This window comes from Tigriopus californicus, chromosome 9 (assembly GCF_007210705.1).
Source record: "Tigriopus californicus strain San Diego chromosome 9, Tcal_SD_v2.1, whole genome shotgun sequence".
NCBI classification, from domain to species: domain Eukaryota; kingdom Metazoa; phylum Arthropoda; class Copepoda; order Harpacticoida; family Harpacticidae; genus Tigriopus; species Tigriopus californicus.
This window is the reverse complement of record NC_081448.1, coordinates 3,746,043-3,764,629: the sequence shown is the minus strand read 5'-3', so window position 1 is coordinate 3,764,629 and position 18,587 is coordinate 3,746,043. Positions and strand designations below refer to the sequence as shown.

The 18,587-nt window shown below is 37.9% G+C and overlaps 1 protein-coding gene across 3 annotated transcripts in view; it reads left to right on the top strand.

Annotated features, from left to right (window-relative positions):
* Positions 1-18,269, top strand: part of LOC131886939 (uncharacterized) — a 41,671-nt gene extending 23,402 nt beyond the window's left edge. The window contains exons 1-5 of one of the 3 annotated variants that reach the window (XM_059235406.1): positions 6,081-6,251; positions 8,057-8,257; positions 11,227-11,430; positions 14,035-14,220; positions 17,913-18,269. In XM_059235406.1, coding sequence (XP_059091389.1) covers positions 6,104-6,251; positions 8,057-8,257; positions 11,227-11,430; positions 14,035-14,220; positions 17,913-18,223 — 1,050 coding nt within the window. In that variant the 5' untranslated portion in view covers positions 6,081-6,103 and the 3' untranslated portion in view covers positions 18,224-18,269. Of the gene's footprint in view, positions 1-6,080; positions 6,252-8,056; positions 8,258-11,226; positions 11,431-14,034; positions 14,221-17,912 lie in introns of those variants that run through there. The other 2 variants (XM_059235407.1, XM_059235408.1) reach the window with 2 other exon arrangements.
* Positions 18,270-18,587: the final 318 nt, after the last annotated feature.

Sequence of the window (18,587 nt, the reverse complement as noted above, 5' to 3'; positions counted from 1 at the left end):
ATTTTTTTATCACTGTTAAAGTGTAAATGTCAAATTACCAATCACAACTTTTTATTTCGTCCGGAGTTTTTCATTCAGATCAAAGAGTTTAATGGCCGACTTGATGAATCTCGCTTCAGGCAAGTTGAATTATTCTCATGAAACGTTTGTTATTTATCTTCAATCTTAATTTCTTTTGAATCTTACAAATATACAGGTAGAAAGAGCGGTAGAATAATAAAAAAACATGTTTTTAGGGCATCTTGCACGTAACATGTAAAAAAAGATTTGGACATTCGTAGAGCAAATCATGTACTCTATTGATTGCCCTTGTTTAGCAACGCATCTCGAAAATCTCGAAAGTGTAACAAAATGTATCCGAAATTGCAACGCAATGATGAGGTACTCGGAATTTCGTTTCAATCTCCCAACAATGTGCTTGAATGTGGGCGACATGATTGCACCTATACGTAAACAAGGCAAATCCGACACCTCTGGAGGTCAGCCTGAACCTAGTCTTGTTTCTTGGGTTTCAGTTAAGTGTTTCCACCACATGGATGAAAACTTCAATTTGAGCCCCATTTCAACCTCTTCAAAATTGCGTTCTTAAAAATGTGGTCGGACAACTTACTCAAACCCGTTTTATCAAGCGTGCTAGACGAGAGTAATTGCTTGACAAGGAGTCGTATTGGGGGTTTCTACTCTGAATTTAGACGAGCCAGCAACGATTCAAATTTGTACCATAGTTGTCCTAAGTAGCTTTACTACGAATGAAACATTTTTTCACCAGCGACAGCTGAGACGAAAAAACGCGATCGCAGCGCCCTCATTCGATTTATATATGAAGTTATCTATGGGTTCATCCCACAGTCAAGTAGTGGCTGGGTGTGACCAACCCAAGCTATTAAAGCTTCCATAGTGGGGACAGACAAGAAGAGAGTAGGTGATTACGGTAGGTTGGGGCTACCAACAATAGACAAGAGCTAAGAGTCGGTCGACAGCATGAGTAATGACATAACAGTGACTTTGGTTCAAATAGTTGCAAAACTAAGCCAAAATAAGTTTCAATAACGTATGATTAATTTTGAAAAAGGCGAAAAAAGTGTTTGTTTGGATTTTCAGGTATTAGTGTGGTATTTAAGGAAAAAAAAGCTTGATTATTATTTTTCACGATCTTCTTGCTCTTTGGGCTTAATGGAATCCCAGATCTTTGCCCTTGGTCTGGTCTGTTGCATAGGGGTTTGTTGTTCTTGGATAAAATTCCCCTCTTACCAATGGTTTGAGGACGGACACCGAAAGACTCACCCACTTCCCTCAGCCTTTTGCCAGTTTTCAGCAGGTCCTTAGTTTTGGTTTTGACATCAAGACTGTGCCCACTTGCATTTTCGAACATTGGTATAGTGGCAAACGATGGGAGAATTACCATCCACCTTTATGCTGAAATTAGATCTTGTGTAGTATTACACTAACATATTTGCTCAACATTAAAACAAATCTTTAAGGGAGGACAAACATTGTCCCCAATTTTTTCACACATAACATGTATTTCTCCTAAATTTTCTTTAAGCATACCTAAAACCCTTCCATTTCCCCTAAAATCCTAGGTTTTAGGTTATTCTGTGGCTAAAGTTCATTAATTTTTTTCCCAAATATGAGCCAAATAGTTGAAAACTTAATTCAACCAAAAATATTATCTTTCTGATCCCTAATAATCGACTTGACGGATGTTTGGGAACAAAGGGTGTTCAAAATTTCGGTTATGAATAGACCTCGGAAATAATGGTAGGGAAAATAAGTAAAAAACGTAAATTAAAGATACAAAATTTGGCAAAAAAGATTGCAAAATCAGTCATGAAAATGTAAGGGAAAAGGTTGCAAAATTGGCCATAAAACGGTAAAAAAGGCAAGTTTGGCGGAAATTAAATGAAAATAGGGGTGAGTTTGTCGAAAAAGGAAAATGAAAATAGATTGATTTGCTTTATTTGTTTTTGGCACGAAGCATTCAAAAAAATAATTATTTTAGCCAGAGAAACATAAGTAACAGCATATAATTATTGAGATATTTTTTTGTAAGACTAGCGTTGCTTTCTACATCAACGCTTACTGGGGAGCTAACTGCATCAGCAGCGGGGTAAAACAGGGTGACATTTTTGCTACTTATGTGTTGCCTTCATGGCACTAGTGTAATAAATTCCCTCATGATTGATTTCGTGCAATTTGTTTTGCTTGAGTCGGAGATAGACCATTACAAGGAAGCCAAGTGTCATGACATTGCTCGTCAATGCAGGTTGAAGTTAAAATTGCTTTAGATTTAGTATATAGTGTCGACTTTTTTGAGGTTCTTCGAAAATCTTGGTTGTATTTATGGTCATTTTCCAAGTTTTTTTACCGCTATTATAAGTAATTGCACCATTTCTGGGATAAAAACGCAAAAAAAGTACAAAAAGGGATTTGTTTTGTTTCCCAAAAACGACAATTTAGGTAATTTGCCCACAATTTGACCGGAAAAGGTAAAAAACCTAGGTTTTAGGTTTTTAACTTCTTTTCCTGTTTCTAGTTATGAAGCAATCCGACCAAAAGTTGTGCTGTCTAACATAAATTATCACATCCTTTCCCGTGCCTCCCACCCTGCTTCACACTGGCAGGGAGTTGCACAAACGGGCCACTTAAGGCAAACTTTACACATGATTCTGATATGACCTCCAACTATACAAGCAAAATAGAGACTTAGAATCCTTTTCAATTCCAGCTTCTCTTTCGGATTTTTGAAAAAAAATGAAATGCTGAACTACTTTGCTACTATATTTTTTTCACATTGGGCAAAAATGACCTTGAAAGCCTGAATTGCCATTTGATGCTATTGAATAGGATCGGTTGGTGGAATTGCTTCGTCGATTTCTTCGAATATAATACATGAATTAATATGATGCCCTTTTTTTATTCCTAACGAGGATAGATACGTTTGGGAAAACTATTGGAACACAATGGAAATCAAATGGTGTAGGGGGACCTTTAAATTTGGTTTAAACAGAATAAAAGAGAGACGCAAAGAAAACAACCCCTTCATGTCTGAGGCATATGACCCGTTTGCAAAAAGAATACAAGCGAAATTAATCAAGCTAATCCCCACCTTTTTAGTGATTTATTATTCAGTTTTTGGTATTGCGAAGCAACGCAATATTTCTCGTTTTGGCCAATCGATGTCGGAATACACTTGATCCACCCCTCATATTAAGGGATGAATAAACAATTATTACAATTATAAACCTGGCACTAAGTTTTTGTCAAGGTGAAACTCCTTTTTAGTTAATCCTTTTATTGCTACTATAAGGGGATTGAGTAAATGTGCTGTACTAGGCGAGCACATGCTCGTAACCATCTAGTATGAATCATTCTAGTCATGTATATAAGAACGTACTAGTCATAAATACATTCAGTTATCATGTCCATCCAACTCCTTCTGGGTGATGTCCACCCACAAGTATAGAACAGTAAAAATATTCATTTTGATACTTCTCTTTCTCAGTAGTCTTAAATGTTTGCCTTATGATGATTTTAGATCATTTGTAGAACTATTACAAAGGATCCCGAAACAGTTTTGTTATGCATATATTCATCCTAGAAAGTAGTGATGGCCTGACTGACAATGTCGTCGTCCGGGCAATTGGAGGTAAATTGCTTCACAATCTGAAGGAGTAAACGTCTGTTACCTTGGCTTGCAATAGTCAGAGCGCAATAACACGTCCTGGCAAGCCTAACTCAAATATTCACCTTATATTTAGCGGATTCTTATTTGACGAACTTATTAAAAATTTTCACCAAAGTAGCGATAAGGGAAAATGCAGTTCAGTTGTGATTAATGTAGTGCATGTGGACATTGGCATAATTGTGAACAAGCAAAAATCCTGCTGTTCCCCATGTTAGCAGTAGTAACCCCAACTTCAAGTTATTGCAAAATAAAAATGTAGTTAGGGCAAAATAGAGCTCTTGGAGGAAGAGCGACACTCTTAACAAACCAGCCGAGAATTATTTTCAAACATATTTTGGCATTGCGGCACCAGTGTGATAGACCTTTCCACCTCGCTTAGAAAGCTAAGTTTTAAATAAGGGTAAAAGAAGGCCATCAACCCATTAGGTCCCAGAATATGAAATTTAGTTAAGAGATTCGTATAGCTAATTTGTTTCTAAGGTAATCCCCGGAGTTAATCCACGTTGCACATTCAGTTAAGACTTAGTGATTCTAAAATACTTTTTCTGCAAAAATACCATATTCTATCATTACTTGACGAACCATGTCGTTATTCTATGATTGGCTACCCCTTTAATCTTTCATGGACGCGAACAGCTCAACACCATGATCTCCGCTATATACGAGTGAAATGTTCAAGAGCGTTGTCCAGGTAACGCCCCACTTCAAAAGATGGATATTACTGCCAGTCTCTCTTCTTATGCTGACGAGACCAAATTAGTTTCTGTTAGGAATGGCCAAGATTCCAGTAGCCTGGCAAAGAACCTAGAAAGAATCTTCTCTTGGGTTACTAAGAGTAATATGGCCCTGAACGGAATAAAATTCCGCTCAATGACGTTTGGGTCAACTCCTTTGAATACTCCACTTGTAGATAATGGAGGTAAAAATATTGAGCAGGTCTCATCTATGAAAGATGTAGGTGTAGTCCTCGAAAATAATCGAAAGTTCGATGAGCATATCCAGTTGAAAGTGGGTAAAGCTTTTCAAATGTGTGGTTGGATATATCGTACATTTGAGTCCTGAGATAGCATCACGATGCTAACTCTGTACAAGTCGATTGTCCAGCCACATCTTTAATATGCCTCGCCCATTTGGGCTCCAAGGTGAAGTCCAAAGATGTTTCACTGAGAACATCACTGGAATGAGATAGCTCTTGCTTTGGGAGACACTAAAAAAGTTGGGACTGTACAGTGTTCAGAGAAGGTAGAAAGGTATCTGGTACTGTACGTCTTCAAAAGCATCCATGAGCTTTGTCCCAACCCAGGATTCAAGTCAATTCTAGTGACCGTAGAGGCTTAACGTGCGTTTTGAGAGCACCTTCAAGCCCTCGAGAATCGAGGCTAGTTCGAACAATGAAGTCCAACATATCTTCTCTTGGGCTCCTTCATCGTTTAATTTGCTCCCTCTGATATTCGTAGGGAATACGTAGACCTTGTTGATCCGGTTGCATCTTTCAAGTCAGACTTGGACAAATTTTTAGATAGCATACCAGATCAACCCTACATTCAAGGACTAGCTCGGTCTGCCAACTCAAGTTCGTTGGTAGACCAAATATCATATAAAGATTGAAAGGTAATAAATAGACAAAGTACTTCATAGACAAAGCCCGTGAAAAATCAACCCAGAAAAAAAGATTGCCATCCACTGTTTTACTTATTCGAACTTGATGACAATGTGTCATTAAAAACGAGTAGCAATAACCATAAATGGTGGTTGAAAAAAAGCTTACTAATCATAATCTGAATCATGGCACAATGTATTCTTTGTTTTGGCCCTTGAGAGTTAAAATCAATTTTAACCATTTGCTGAAGGCGTTTTTCTTTATAATAACTTTCAACTCGTCATATACTCAACCAAGGATGGCTTTAGAGAACTCCTTGACCTAACCTACCTTAAAAGTAGGTAGGTAGATTTTTCTCAACATTGTGTTTTCTTGAGAACTGAGCTTTTTTAAACACTTCACATTCAGAGTTGACAAGGTTAGCTGGCACTGTTGAAGAGTAAGCTTAAAGTAAGAAATTACAAACTTTGGTTTTGTTTAATATGACAACAAATTTATATAATATGGCCTACATTGAAATACCTTTCAACAACTTCATAATGCCAAAAAGAGTTTAAAGCCAACCTTTTAGTCGAAGGGTCTTCTCTAAAACTTGGAAAAGAATGTTGGGTCACGCAGCCTCAAAGAGAATATACTATACAATCTGTTTGGAGGCCTTATCGGAATCGACCTTGGAATGGACAAAGGCTAAACACTTTTGGGCGACCCTATATGAGGATTGGTTAGTTGGTTGGTATGGACAAATGATTAAATGAATAATTAAAAAGTCCAAATCTGACCAAATTCATTTCCCATTCGGCAAGGGAGCAATCGCCATGTTAAAACTTTCCAAGCTGATCAAATGTGTTTTGAAACTTCTTACTACAATGGTAGTAGTCAACGATTGTGAAGCACTTACCAGATCAAATGTGATTATTACTGGCACTACAATGAGCCCAGGATTTAAAAGAAAAGAAGGCAGTCGTAAGTTTCAAACGATTATTGGTAAAAACCAAGCACCTATTATATGAGCGAAACCTCCATTATCATTATTAGGGATGCGGGAAAATTGCAGTCGCATATTTTGCATATTCAGTGAAATAATGAGCTAAATTGTATATTTCAGCATATTTTCATAGCACCTTCAAGCCCTCAAGAATCCAGGCTAGTTCTAACAATAAAGTCCACATCTCTCCTTTCTCGGGCTCCTTCATTGTTTAATTTGCTTCTCTCTAATATTCGTAGGGAATACGTAGATCTTGTTGATCCGGTCGCATCTTTCAAGTCAGAATTGGACAAATTTTTAGATAGCATTCCAGATCAACCCTACATTTAAGGACTAGCTCGGTCTACCAACTCAAATTGCTGAATTAGATAAAGATTGAAAGTTGATAAATAGACGAATTATAACCTTTCATCTTCATAGTACTGGGGTGACATTCCCTTTAGCGGTTGGAAAAGACCGTGGAATAACAAAAAAAAAGAGTACATTAAACCAGTTAAGAATATGTCAGCACATATTCTTAGGAGTTCATTGGCGCACTTTTCAATGGTGAAAATGTACTAAAACACAAAATATATTATTAAACAAAGCGCAATTCATTTTTTCAAACACTAAAATGTAAGAAATGAAGATGCAAAAGCAAAATAAAATGAATATTTTTTCCGTTTTGGTGCATGTTTGAAGAAATCTTGCATATCTTATTGGCATATTTTTTTGGAAAATGTTGCATTTCCCCTTCTCTTATCATGATCTTTAGGAATAAGACTATAACTTAAATACCTTTAAACCAGTAACGGAGATTTTATTCAAAAATTTTCAAAGACCATTTTCGACCACCTGCAGAAAATCATGCAAATAAAGGTGGCAGAAAATGGAACTTTCTTGACACATTTAAATCGCTCTTTTATTATACTTGCATATGTTTTCAACTTGTTTTCACGTCTGATTGTAGCCTTGGCTGGCTATGAAGGAGATTTTTCATTGATGTAAGATTCTGATTAAGAAATATCATTCAAGTCTGATGGTGGTTCAAATTGTTCCACAACAATCAATCATGAACAAGGCTGCCTTAGGCTTATCTAGTTTTAGTCAAAATGACCAAAGATTATAACCAAAGTTGTATATGTGTGACACATTCAAATGTCATTGCGACGAGAATGCCTAGATGTGCTTTCGTTTGGACAGCTGTTTGAAGCTCGTGGATGATACTTTTGCTCGTATTTAATTTAGCTTCAGACTTGCCCACTTCTAAATTGAGCACATTTGTAAGCAAGGATCATGCCGTTATGTTTTCAAATCATTGATGATTGCTTTTTTTTATTTCGAGCACTGGTGGCCATTTTGGACCATCTTTCACCCTTTTTTGCAACTTTGTATCACTTTCTGATCACTACCTTGACATGATTGAAAATGGCAGAAATTCCTTCAAGGGGTCCGACAATGAAAAGTGTTTTTTTTTCATATAACTTAAAACCATGTTTGTTTTGTTTTTGTTACGAAGTCAGATGGCAGCTCTCTTGCTCGGCCTGCCATCTACTTGATGGGTGTCCCAATTAAGGGATATTCCCGCTTCGTCGTCACAACCAATATCAATTATTACTTCACCCTCGGGAATGACCGCAGGTTCGCCCATTTCAGTTGTTAAAACAGCAACTCGTGCTGTAATTCAAATACCGCAAAGAAGCTTGGACTTGGCAAGCCTGGGATCGAACCAGGATTCGCTAATTGAAAATCGAATTCTTGCTTGGACTTAAGTCATTGAAGGAAGATTACTTTCGATTTCTAGTGTCTCTTGCCTGTCCAGAATCTCATCCATGGGCACTGGCAAATGGAACGCGTTGTTGTCAACGATTTTATCGCGCCAACGATTTCACCCACGATTTGGATTGGTATGACCCTGAGTCACTTTGCTTTGGAGGCAATGTGATACCTTGCCCGAGTTTTGGTCACTACCAGTCATTATGCCGAACCAATCTCAAATTCAAAGGTAATATCTTACTCATGAACTATTGCACTTTGAACGTTCATTTTTTAGCTTGATTATTTCAAAATTATAGAATTCAAAAGAGAACGCAATTGATTTAATTTTTCAGAAAGACGTCATCCTTATATATATTGTATACTACTTTTGTTAGTGAAACAAACAAAACTAAATACAGAAAGAGCATACATTTTGTTGTGATACATACATCAGGCCGGCCAAAACTTGCATACAAATATGGTCTTATATTGACAGCAAATATGCATTAAATTCACCTGAATTTGCACCAAATTTGCAAATGAACTTATCAAAACATAGGCACTGACTCGTTCTGGAGGGCGGTAAAGGCTATTTTTACCTTCCAAATCAAGCAATAGTCAATGAAAAGGAAAATTCTGCTATAATTACCCTCAGCACCATAATTTGAACCTACTATGTACCGGAGGCCTGTTAGGGGCTTGGACTTTAAACAGTATGAAACTACGCCCGCCATTCTGGTGAGTGTATGATCATTCTAGGCAACGTCTTGCTCAGAGGTAAGAGGGGCATTCCACGTCAAGTGAGTACACCCTCACAGTACTTGTCCCAGAATCTCATGTAATTTCACACTGTCAATGCTTAGGTTAAAGTAGGTTCACATAAAAAATTTCAGCCCCACGGGATCAATATGCCCTATTCTAGGGCCAAGTCCATTTTGGGTCAAACCACTTGGCCATCAATGGTCAAATAGCCATAACTCTGGCTGTAGTTATTCAATTGAGATGAATTTTGAATCAAAATGCTCGTGGGACAATGGCCTTTTGATAGAGCTGGTTTAAACAAATGCATCAATTGAAATTCGGTGTGTATTGGCCTCATTTGTCCTTTGACTTTTCCAAAAGCACAGTCCGGATGTTCTCAACTTTTTGCGTGTGGATAGTTCCATGTATGTTTTTTATATGTTGCATAAACAAAAATGGGATCTCCATGGGTTTAGATTAGACTTTTCTGAGCAAAGGTCATCTATTTTCACGTCTTAGACGTGATTTCACGCAACCTTTTGTAGCAATGGAGTATCAAAACTGAAGGTCAAGGCATTGAAAATTAAAAATGTATACGTTTAAAAATTTGCACAACATTCTCATGTAATGATGCTCTGAAGAGCTTCATGATTAATTAGTCAACTTTATTATCAGTTTTGATGTGTACATATGATCTAATTTATTATTACACAACATTCAAGATCTTTCATGTCATCCAACACTCTTGCTTTAAATAACCTAGCTTTTCAGGTGCTGCGAATTTGTTTTTAGTGATTTGACTTTTCTGTAACAGACACTCTGGATAACAACAGCCGAAGTTATGGCTGTTCAATGGCCAAGTGGTTTGGCCCAAAATGGACATGGCCCTAGCATGGGCCATATTGATCCCATGGGGCTGAAATTTTTTATGTGAACCTGCTTTAACCAAACCAGCTACCATTTTGGGCCTGTTTAATGTCCAGAGGTTTTAATTTGGCAATCCAGCTTCTTGTATCTCAAACTGCAGATCTGTTTATCAAACAATTCCCGCGTCTACGGGTTTTTGCCAATGAATCATAAGGTTTTGCGAGCTAATCTTCTGGTCACCCTGGCTTCTAGATACTCTCCCCCACGCGACTTCTGATGGCCAAAAAACCACTTGGCTTGTGCCATACCTCCCAAATTAACCATCCATCTTCCTGCCATTTATTGATACTCCATGGAAACATGTTAAGATTTGTCTGAATTTTTAAAAAGATGCATGTTGCACAAACACGCTGAGTCCCAACCTTTAACATAGTGTAGCTCCAAAAGCTGCAATGATATAATAGACAGCTATTCAAAATGGATGGATGGAATCTACATGCAGGCAGGCAAGTGTTAATACATCTGTAATCAATTCAAGTCACATATATTTAGAAAAAAAACAGGAAATTTTCAATCTTGCAATTTTCTCCCCAAAATTGACACGATTTGTTTTAATCACAAACTGCAGAAATAGTAACATTTTTGTGCTTAAGTGGGTGAAGTTCCATAATAAATTGCAAAAAAGGTCAAGTATTACAGAAAAAGTTGCAAAGTTTGCAGATGCAATGAGTTTGCAGAAAATTCTGGGATATGCAAGTTTCTTGCAAAATTTGCAGGATGCAAGTTTTGGGCGGCCCTAGTAAAACACGTTGACAAATGAGCGTAGCCAACTGAACACGTTTAATGCCAGCCCAACATCACAATTGATAGAGAAACCACGTTGAACTATTGCATTTGGTTAAGATCATTCTTATCCTTGAACGTGCAGTTTAGGATATATAAACCCTGGATATTTACCCTTGATAAATCTGGCTGTTATTTCTCAATGTATGTATTTGTATGTATTTCAGGGGGTTTAAATGCTAATTGTTCATGATATTGAGATGTACCAAATCGCCAGTCTTATGCATTGTTGCACTTCTCAGTGTGATTTGGGAAACTCTCTCTTAATCAAGATTATGTTCGATCTTAAGATTGCTGTGCTCACAAATCGTTATTTCTAGCGAAATTCTATCTAGAAAAAAGATCAAATTAGATACTTTCACAATCTCTGCCCAAAGAGACCTTTAACTAAAGGAGTGGACATCAGCGGAGCTAGGGCGATGTTCCTTTTCGTCACAGCTCTTTGACGGATGTGTAAATGAAGACAGGTAGGAAGGAACTGACATTTAAGGCCGAAGATAGTTACCTATTCCTAAAACTCTACACGTTTTACTACATAAGTTGGAAACTTTCGACATTTTCATTCATTGTAAAATAGCTCAAAACTCTATCATAAAAAGATAACTTATCCTTTCAAACTGGTTTTTCATACCGAATGGTGGTATCTCTTGTAACTTTTGAGGAGCTGAAATATTGTTATCACAAAGTGGCCTAGCTTCGCCAACGGCCATGCCCAATCCTCCTGTTACAGGTGTCCTTGCTCTGACTACTATTTTCGGATTTTAGATCCCGTTCAGTGTCCTATTACGCATCCGATTACAATGAGAAATGCTTGTTGCAAGAACTACCAACAAGTAGAAGAAGGCAATTGCGATGGCACCTTGATTGAAACTGATGACGATCCCACTTGCTGTCGAAGTGATCACTTGTTCCAAACACAACAATGCAAGGACCTCAAACAAAGGTGCTTGGCACCTGCCCCAGCTGATTGTAAGAATATTTTTTTGAAATGCATCATAATACGTGGTATGTATATATATCATAAGTATACATAATTATCTTAAAAGAGTAGCGCTGCTGGAGCCTAAAATATCCAAAAGAAAAGCCATCTAGCAATGGAGGTTAAAAATTCTTTTTGAAATTCAGTAGAATAGCACTTTAACCATAGTAAGAGTTGTCATGAGAAGTTTGAAGAGAAACAAGGGCTTACAGTAAACTCCTTCTCAAATTGGAATCTGAATAGCCCCCTTACGCTACACGAAATATGTTTTACGTTCTGCACTTCAGAGAGCGCTTTGCTATTCAGCTTCTACCAAATAGAGGGGCGATTGGGCCAATTCCTTTTTATTGCATTATAATGCTGTTGGGTTTGTTTTTGGCTAATTCTATTAAAATCTTATCTATAATTAGTGCCCCAAGTCACATAATGTCCGGAATAGAAAATGGGTTCAAGTAAAGGCAAGAGTAGTTTATTTAGCAATCTACCGTGCTTCTTCCCGTTTTTTGGGCCGTGTGACGTTGCAAATAAGGGCCCGTATAATCATTATGAGAAGAAATTGGCGGAGTTTTAATGAATCTCCTCTCGCGAAAAAGGACTAAATCTCTTAAGCTTTTAGAAATTTGCCTTCTGTTCACAAGTGGCAGTAATTGCTTTAGAGCCCCTATTTAACATATGGTAACGAAAATGAATATCTATTTGTACAATAGCAGGGACCTTCTTAGCGTAGAGTTTAGAAAGTGAGACTTGAAGAAAGTCGACAAGGTCAAGACACCTTGAATGCGTTCGCCCATTTCATGCCGTCGACTTTAAAGAGAAGAGCGAGGGCTTGCCCGAGCTTCTCTTTACATGAGAGGGCATGATGAAATGGCAAGCACATTCAAGGTGTTGTTGTTGACCAACTGACTTTTTGAGATCCGAACTTGAATAAACTGCATACAAAAAACGCCCCTGCTATTGAATACACAGTTTTCTTTTACAAGAACCATTTTTCAAGGTATGATTTTCCCTCGAAACCACTCAAAGTCAAATTTGAGGTTTGATAATGTCTATTTTCTTCGCGAGTGGCTGGAAACTTAGATTCCGGCCACTCGTGAACACAGCGTCATGAAATAAGATTTCTAATGGTGACGTTTGGTGTCCTCTGTTTGCCGGAGAGGGAACTTTATACCGCTGAAAACCGGTCCTTGTAAAAGAAAATTCTATCTGTTGTCCACATTCTTCAAGCCACACTTTTATAAACTCCATCCACGCAAAGAAGTCCCCCTTTCTTGAATAAATAGCTATTATTTCATGGCTCTTTTTTCACGTGTGGAAATTAAGTTTACAACCTCTAGTCACGAGAAAGGACATTTCTGCATATCAGATTTGGCTTAAAGTGGTATCGAGGGAAAATCATTCTTTGAAAACGAGTTTTCATTAAAGTAAACTGTGTATTCAATAGCCAGGTCTCTCTTTACATGTAGTTCATTTAAGTTTGGATTCAAAAAGTTCATATGGTCAACACATTGAATGTGTTTGTCATTTCCTCTTGCCCTCTCATATGAAGAGAAGCTCGGGCAAGCCCTTGCTCTTCTCTTTAAATTGGACAGCATGAAATTGTCTTGACTATATGGATCTTCTTCAAGCTTCACTTTGTTAAACTACATGCAAATAAAGCCCCCGCTATTGAATAGATAGCTATTCTAAAGATTTCGTCGGAAAGTGTCAAGTTGATTGAGGGCAAGCCCGCATTAAAGTAGTTCAAGGACGACGTCATCACTTGACACAGACGGTAGGGTGGGGGAAACGTAACTTTTATCCAGATGAACCGAATGCATTTTCCTTCACACAAGTTGGACTTTTGTTAGCTTAGAAAGCGTTTGCCAATTTTGATCTCAATTGAACGTCTGCGTCAAAAGCAATGAGGTCCTGAAAGTCAGTACGACGTGGGCAGAAAATGGCTTGCTTAGCACCACCTTGGTAAGATCTTGCCAACGTGGTGCTAGCTCACTCAATTTGCGCCCTCCCTGGTCCGAGTTTCATTCTTTTAAATCTTTACTGCGAGATTGTTTCTCATTGGGTCAGGTTATTTTTTACAATATTAATTTTGGTCTTGTCCCGTTCGGGGTTCCAGGTCATAACTCATAACTCATTAACAGGTCAATGCTCATAACTTTTGACACAGACCTTTGATTGAGATCAAAGCTGACCATTGCTTTCTGAGGCTATAATTAAGTCAACTCATGTAAAGAGAAATGCATTTTTTTATTTTTGGAATTGGAATTCTTCATTTTCCCCCACCCCCGTCGTTGTCCAGTGGTGAATTCGTCCTTGAGTAGGTCCAAAAAAAGACTGAATCAGCCCTTCGTACGCACGGAAGCTTGAATGATATTCAGATAAGACTACAAACGCATTAAAAACAGTACCTGAATGATGTCTTCAACAAATCAGGGTTTCAATTGTGTGATGTTTGATTTTTTTGGTACTGTTGATCGAAGGTGCTTCCTACCAATTCGGCGAGGCCAGTTATTTATCTTTTATGAATATAAGTTGGGTTAGGTAAGATAATTTGACATCTTCTTAATTGATAATGTACACTTGGAAACATTTTTTAGCCAGGACCTATTGTCCACCCAATCCGGAGGTGCACCGTGTAAACGGCCAGAACTACGCTTTGATTTCGACCGCAAATATAACACCACAGGACACAATGAAAAAGATTTGCCAAAACGCAGCGGGACGCCTTATGACCATCACGTCTGAAAAGCTGATTCATGCGATTGACCTTTTGGAGAATGGATGTAAGAACATTTTTTCTTAGGAAGTACAGGTTTGTTTCTTATAGGGCTTGTCAAGTGAACGCGTTCATGAACATCTCTGACGTTATTCCATGGAGTAAAATCAAAGACAACATGCCCAGCCAAACTGCACTGTGCATGCATTGAATTTTGACATGTATTGCATTTTGCATGCTCGTCTAAGCAATTAGCATTGTGGTATTGAGCCAATTTGATTTTGTGTTCGCCAATTAACACCAAAAATGTTCATTTTGTTGGGTTTTATAACACAGCTCACTTCAAAATTACTAGATTATTGAAAATTCAATGGGTGGATGGTGCCGGTTGGCTGTGATGTTTGTTCTAGATCTCCCTCCCCAAAATGCCTAAAATCAGGGTGCTGGACCACATTTTTCCCTGAATTTTATGCACTTGACATGGTCTATTGATGATATCATTTCGAAAAGAGTTCTGTTTCTTTCAAAGGTCATCGCATATTCTGTTCTATGATGAGTATTACTTCCAAAATATTTAGTTTATCCAAAATCCAGAACAAATGTTTATCTTACAAAACAAAAACGAAATACCTTTTCATTGTTCTGGAAACACTATTGGTGGGCCAACCCAGTATTGGTATAATATAGACAGACTACTATTAGGATTTGCAAGGCTTCCAAACGTCAATACTTTTTTAAAGATTATATAACCCTTTCTACTAAAAAAGCCATTTTTGTGGACATTTTCCTATGATTTGACTTTCTCTCCATGTCGTCTTCGAATAACACTTTTTGTCTTAGATCAGTGTTCTGACGACCCAATTATGGCTTTTGAGTTTTGAGTTTATACGTATAATGATATAACGATGTAAAAAATGAGCCTAAATTGAAATTCAGAGAACATGCTAGATTTTAAACATTTAACATTCAAACATTTCCTGTTTTGGAGCTCGCAGAGAACAGTTCCATTTTTGCTGTCGTTCTTATCTCCCAGGAATTTAGAACCAAGGTGTGACTTCCTCTGTTGCTCCTTGGTCGCTGTGCACGTGTAGTGTTCGTGGTGTTTGTGTGTGGGCGAATGAATGGGAACTGCCATTCATTCACTCAATTTGGCCTGCCTTTTCATGGCTCTTTGGTACGATGTAATTACGTTAAAACCTAATAAGTTTATTGCTCGTTTATGTTTAGCTTTAGCAGTTTCTCTCTGCTTTGTAGCGTAGTATTTCTAGTTCCAAATCGTTATGTGTAGGTATTCACTTTGATTATATTGGTCCTTGACAGTTAGATTTATTTTTCATTAGTGTATTGATTTCATTTTGTGTTAGACCAATTTGTTGAGTCTATTTCTGTTTTTTTTGTGTTGTTTTTCTAGTTTAATTATGTTCTTGATTCCTTGCTTTTCTCTGTCACTTACTTCTTGTTTAGATATGTATGTTTAGTTTGATGTGAAGTAGTTTATCCCTCTTTTGCTCTGTTGTCGTGTATCTCAGGACAAGATTGCACAGCCTTTTAGGTTTTTTTTCTTCTTTTTCTTGGTCTCTTGATTTTGCTGCTCATAGATAGTTCCTCCTGCATTCAAGATCGAATTTATTTTTGGAAAAGTCAGCAAAGAGGCTAGACAATGTTTGGACTGGGTCTTAGCGGGGAAAGATCCTTCCGTAGTCAATAAGCCCTTTATTATAGAGGCTTTAGTTGCTTGGGTCAATGAAACCAGGGTGCTGCTTGAAGAACAGGCTCACCCAATAGTTGAGAAGTCGACTGATTTGACCAATGTAGAGGTTGAAGTAGTACCTCCTCTTGAAAAAGAGCAGGATAAGGCAGTTGTAGACAAAACAGTCTGCCCTGTTTACCAGGAGCAGCCTTGTCTTGAAGGAAAAGGCTGTCAGTTTGACCACCCTAAATGGTGTCAAAAACTTCTCAAGTTCGGCCTTGAGAAGTACAATAGTAAGAAGGGATGTTCAAAGGTAGATTGTCCTTTTTTCACCCGTACATGTGCCGTCAGTCCATGAGACTTAAGACGTGCTTTAATGTACGGTGTACAGCCGTCCACGGAGAAGGGACGCAATGAAAGGCGAGAAATAGGATAGCTCAGTTTCGTAGTTTTAGAGCTGACCCTATTCCTAAACCTAATCCCACCCCACCACCCTTCCTTAACACATTAAGCTTCCTCCCTCCCTCTCCTCCTACCCCCCCACCCTTTTCCCCAATTCCCTCCGCTTCCTTCAAATACCCAATCCACCCCTATTCCTAAAAACACTCTTGTCCCTAATATTCCTTGCCTCACCCCAATTCCCAAAACACGTTCCTATTCTAATGTGGCTGCCCAACCCATTCCTTAAACCCAACCATCCCCAAGGGTGTAAATTGGCTCACCTGGAGGGTTCAATCAAAAACGTTTCATAAGTTATAATGCAAAATCGGCTTTCATATGTTTGAATCCACTCTTCACGTAGGAACATGGGACGCGATGAAAAATCAACGTACTCTTTTACATACTTTTTTCATGTGCACTGAACCAATGCTAGTCATATTCTTTTGACTTCTAATCTACCATTTTATCATCCTTGACCACTTCATTCTTTTATCCTTGAATCAATTTTTGTATATGGTATCTATACATACAGTTTTAAACATGTTACAATCTGACATGGCCAAGAGTCGCAATAACCAAAACAAACAAACAAATAACAAACGGTTGCCAAGGCTTGTATCTTGCACATTGTGCAAATTTTGCTAAAACTGGCATATCCCACGATTTTCTGCAAATTTATAACATCTGGAAGCTTTGCAATCTTATCTACTTTTTTGTTACTTTTGTCCAATTTGTACAATTTATTATGCACTTTCACCCATTTCAGTGTAAAAGAAATATACCATAGGTTTGGATTAATTTTTGGGAAAAAGTGTGAGAACGAAGTTTTCTTGTTTTTTTACAAACCCTTCTGACATGAAAGAACAAAATAGGTTGCAGACATATATATATTAATGTGCTGCCTCTGAAATCATATTTTTTTTCGTCGTGCATCAGTAAAGGTGTCCAAGATTGTGGTCCAGCCGATCAGTTGAAGTGGCAACATGAACAAGGCAAGATTTTTCTCCCTAATGATAGTGGCTTCAAACTCTGTTGTAGGAAGTTGATATTGCAGAATATCTTTTTTATCTACACATTGCTATGATATGATAGTTAAAAATATTCCTTATAGCCCTCTAGAACGTGTGGTCGCCTTTGTTTGGGCAAGATTATTTGCAAGCTTTTGTGCAAAGTCAGGCAACACCCCTTTGTTTTTGCTACCCTTGATTTTTTGGAGGGCTAAAAAGTGAAAACCTTGTCGTTCACAACAATTGACTCTAAAGCCTGATTGAGGACAAAGCTCATGGATACTTTTGAACATGTACAGTATTAAAACAGGTACCTTTTACGCCTCAATTAGATAATGCATTGTCCCAATCTCATTGATTTGTCCCTATAAAATAGTAGTTCTCTCTCTAATTCTTACATTGTTCTCGTTTGTTTCCCCCTCCCCACTACTCGGTCTGCCAACTCAAATTCGGTCACATGAAGATTGAAAGGTAATAGATAGATGAATTATAACCTTTCATTTTAATAGTACTGGGGATTACATTCCCTGTGGCGATTAGAAAAGCCCGTGAAAAAACAAACCAAAAAAAAGACCAACTTTCAACTAATCTGCCTTTGAAATCAACTCTTCCATTTTCTAGTTACGGATGCTCAAATTCCACGAGGAGAAATACGTCGTTATGTAGTTGGAGCAAAGAAGAAAACGACAAATTCCAAATGCTTCGAAGAAAATCAATGCCAAGGCAAAGTACTCGATATCATTACTGGTGATGTGATCGTCTTTGACGATGAGCTTAGCAACCTTATAACTTCCTTCGATGTTAAGAATGTTGACAACTTCATAGCGTTCAACATCAGACTGGATACAAAACATGTGGAGATGGTAAATACAGCGCTGACCCAGTATCACAATGGATACTTCATTTGCGAAGTTGATTGCCTTCTTGTTTAAACCTTGAAATAAAGCATGGTATCGAGTGAAATTTTCAAGATGGACATTTTCGCCGTATTTTCTTTATTTTGCCACGGACTGTGAACGGGTTTCCTGGCAAATCATGCAGCTCTTGGTGGGAGCAACTGTGAGCTAATATTCGAAAAATGGTAAAAATTAAGCTATTTCTTGCAAAACTGTGTTTTCATAAATGTTTGATGGCCTCAATGAGGGTGAACGAGGGGGGAAACTGATTTAATAAAATGGGCTGTTGAACCGAGGAAAATGAAAAACTGACCATGAATAGTGGAGACATGAACTATTGCATTGGACGAGTAAGAGCCAAGTAAGTAAAGGTTTCAGGGCGAGAAAGCACACTGAATCT